The sequence below is a fragment of the Mus pahari genome, chromosome 11 (genome assembly GCF_900095145.1).
Source record: "Mus pahari chromosome 11, PAHARI_EIJ_v1.1, whole genome shotgun sequence".
Classification (NCBI taxonomy): Eukaryota; Metazoa; Chordata; class Mammalia; order Rodentia; family Muridae; genus Mus; species Mus pahari.
In genome coordinates this window covers 7,829,039-7,832,361 of record NC_034600.1, presented here as the reverse complement: position 1 = coordinate 7,832,361, position 3,323 = coordinate 7,829,039, and the positions used below count along the sequence as shown (strand labels likewise).

At 43.1% G+C, this 3,323-nt stretch overlaps 1 protein-coding gene across 2 annotated transcripts in view; it reads left to right on the top strand.

Moving 5' to 3' along the window:
- Rhobtb3 (Rho related BTB domain containing 3) overlaps positions 1–3,323 on the top strand; it is a 124,056-nt gene that overhangs the window by 99,902 nt on the left and 20,831 nt on the right. For both annotated transcript variants that reach the window (XM_029543921.1, XM_029543920.1), the window contains exon 8: positions 1,911–2,023. In XM_029543921.1, the coding sequence (XP_029399781.1) occupies positions 1,911–2,023 (113 nt within the window). The remainder of the gene's footprint in view (positions 1–1,910; positions 2,024–3,323) is intronic.

The window sequence follows — 3,323 nt, the reverse complement described above, 5'->3', positions numbered from 1 at the left end:
TATTTTGACTTCTTCCTTTCCAATTTTTATCCCCTTGACCTCCTTTTGTTGTCGGATTGCTCTGACTTGTCCTGACATTTCTATACAGAGCTTTGTCTATGTGCATGGAAGGTTTTCTGAAAAGATGACCCAAAGAACGTGTCAGACTGTGAAAAGATTATGTGTGCCCAGTTCAAAATCACTGGAATAAAAAAGGGAAAGAGTGAGCAGACAGTTCTTAGAGACTCCTCATCCTTCCGGAGTGTTTAAAGGAAGGTGATCTAGCAGGGAGGTCAGAATAGGAGGGTTGTCACAAGTAGAACAGGCAGTGGTGAGCTGCAGTTGAGCTGCACCTGTGTGGGAGTCAGGCTGGTACCTGTGTGGGCAAGGCAACTGTGTTTATTCTTCCCAGTTCCAAGGTGTGGGCGACCATGTTTTCAGCTCAGATTCGGCCCTGCTGTGAGTGTTTACGTGAAGGAAATGGCAAATGCTGCTGAAGCTGAGGAGAAGGTGGAAACCATCCAGCAATGCCAAAAGTTGTAACAAAAACCAAGTGCCTGGACTGGAGAGAGGGCTCAGCAGTGAAGGACATTTGCATAGGACCCAGGTTCTGTTCCCAGTAGGTAGCTAACAACTGATCTTCACTCCAGTTCCACAGGCTCTAACAATCCTTTTTGGTTTCCTTAGCCAGTGAACACATGTGACACACTTACATACATGAAGTCAAACCTTCTTACACATAAAAGTAAACCAATCTTTAAAAAAAAAAAAAAAAAAGTAAAAAGCCAGTGTCAAGAGCCCTGGGATCAGGCCCTTTGGTTGGCTTTGGTACCCACTGGTAGAAGCTGTCTGCAGTGGCCTGATCTCCTTGCCTTATAATGTGAATTATTTTGTACTCTGCTCAGTCTCAGTCTTAGTCATTAAGGCATCTGCAGAGTGATGGATACAGGTAGTGATATACCAGAAAATTTAGATTAGGAGCAGAGAGCAAAGGGTCTTGATTACCTGCCCCCAGGAGTGGAATGACTTCTTTGAAGTCACACCAGTCGTTAATAGCTGAGATAACACTGTAATGAGGGACCCATTACTGTATCTGTTGTGCCACGATGCTTTATTTTTATTTTTAAAAGTTTGGACCTCCTGTACATCACGGGGCAGATGAGGGTAATCCCTTGTGTGGTGGTTTGAATAAGAATGGCCCCCATAGGCTCATATATTTGAATGCTTAGTCACTACAGGTTAGAACTGTTTAAAAGAATTAAAAGGATTAAGAGGTATGGTCTTGTTGGAGGATGTGTGTCACTGGACAGTGCACAAGGCCTTCTGAATGAATGTTTCTGCTGTGTGGCTGTCTAGACCCATGGTAAGTAAGCCTTGATGTTCACTGGTAGTGACACTATCCAATATCACCTGTGAAAGGCCACACCCACCTTTGTCCTGTGAGTAAGTAGGCAACTTGCCAGATCACTTTTCACGGAAACTCATCTGGCTGGGGCTGCTAAGTCACTAGCTGAATACCTGCTTCAGAAGTGGCAGCCGTCAGGAGCAAGATGGTTCATGACAGTGGTTTTCAGCTTTTCTAATGATGTGACCCTTTAATATAGTGCTTCATGGTGTGGTGACCCCAACTATAAAGTTACTTTTATTGCTACCTCATAATTGTAATTTGCTGTGGTTATGAATTGTAATGTAAATAACCGTGTTTTCTGCTGGTCTTAGGTTAGTCCCCCACAGGGATTACCACCCACAAGTTGAGAACCATTGGTGTAGGAGAAGACAAACAGACTTGTTAAACACACACTTCAAGAGACATGTTTGCTACGGGGGGGGGGGGGGGGAGAGACTGAAGAATGAAGCATTGATAACGTAAAAAGAGACCCAGCTTCTCATAGCTTTACTCACACAGGAAAATCTGATTTAATTCCTTACAGGTGCTTTTCAGTGGGAAGAGCTGGAAGAACATGTCAGGAGGAAGCTGAAAGATTCAGGGGATGTTTCTGATATAATCGAGAAAGTTAAATGTATTTTAAAAACACCAGGAAAGGTAAATTAATTTGAGTCTGAATTATAGCTGGTATACTTTGTTGATTATAACATTGAGTCACTAGCAAAGTTAAATAATTCATAAATATAAATGTTTTCCCTATGTATATGTTTTTGTTTAAATGTTTAAAGCATTTAAAACAGAAACACATGTATTTCTTACTAGGACTTTAATTTTGTGGGGATTAAAATGTGTGAGTCATGTCTTTGAAATGTTCATTTGTGAATTCTGTCTTCAGAACACCCCATTGGAGCCATGGGAACACAGACACCAGCCTGACTCTGCCTCCTGAGTGCTGGGAGTAAAGGCATGCCTTACCCCTGCCTCAACCATGTTGAGATGAAAGGCTGCCTAGCTACTGCCCCTGCAGCTGGACCTCTAGGAGAGATGATTTTTCACACCACGTTGTTTAAATCCGGATAGCACTGGGGAGTAGCCTTGCTCCTGTGTGAACTTTTCAAAGAGTTGCAAGCAATATAGCTAACCAAGTAGACAGTTGAGAAGTCTCTTGAACACATATTAAAAATTAGAAACTGGGTTCAAGGTTATAAAAGTACTGATGCTGTATGGCCATGAAACTGCATGATTTAGATTGTACAGAGTCTGTAAAGGTTTCAAACATACAACTGTTAAACTTTAAAACAACTGTCTTGCACAATTTAGCCAGTTTATTCTTTTTGTTTGTTTGTTAGTTTATTTTTTATTTGATATTTTCTTTTTTTATTAGATATTTTCTTTATTTATCCCCTTTCCTAGTTTCCCCTCCGAAAATCCCTTATCCTCTCCCTGCTCCCCCTGCTTCCCAACCCAACCACTCAAGCTTCCTGGCACAGGCATTTCCCCTATCCTGGGCATAGAACCTTCACAGGCCCAAGGGCCTCTCTTCCCATTGATGACCAACTAGGCCATCCTCTACTACATATGCAGCTAGAGCCACTAGTCCCTCCGTGTGTTTTCTTTGATTGGTGATTTAGTCCCAGGGAGCTCTGGGGGTACTGTTTAGTTCATATTGTTGTTCCTTTTAGGGGGCTGCAAATCCCTTCAGCTCCTTGGGTCCTTTCTCTAGCTCTTTCATTGGGGACCCTGTGCTCTGTCTAATGGATGACTGTGAGCATCCACTTCTGTATTAGTCAGGCACTGGCAGGGCCTCTCAGGAGATAGCTATATCAGACTCCTGTCAGCAAGCGCTTGTTGGCATCTGCAATAGTGTCTGGGTTTGGTGGCTGTTTATGGGATGGATCCCCAGGTGGGGCAGTCTCTGGGTGGGCATTCCTTCAGTCTCTGCTCTGAACTTTGTCTC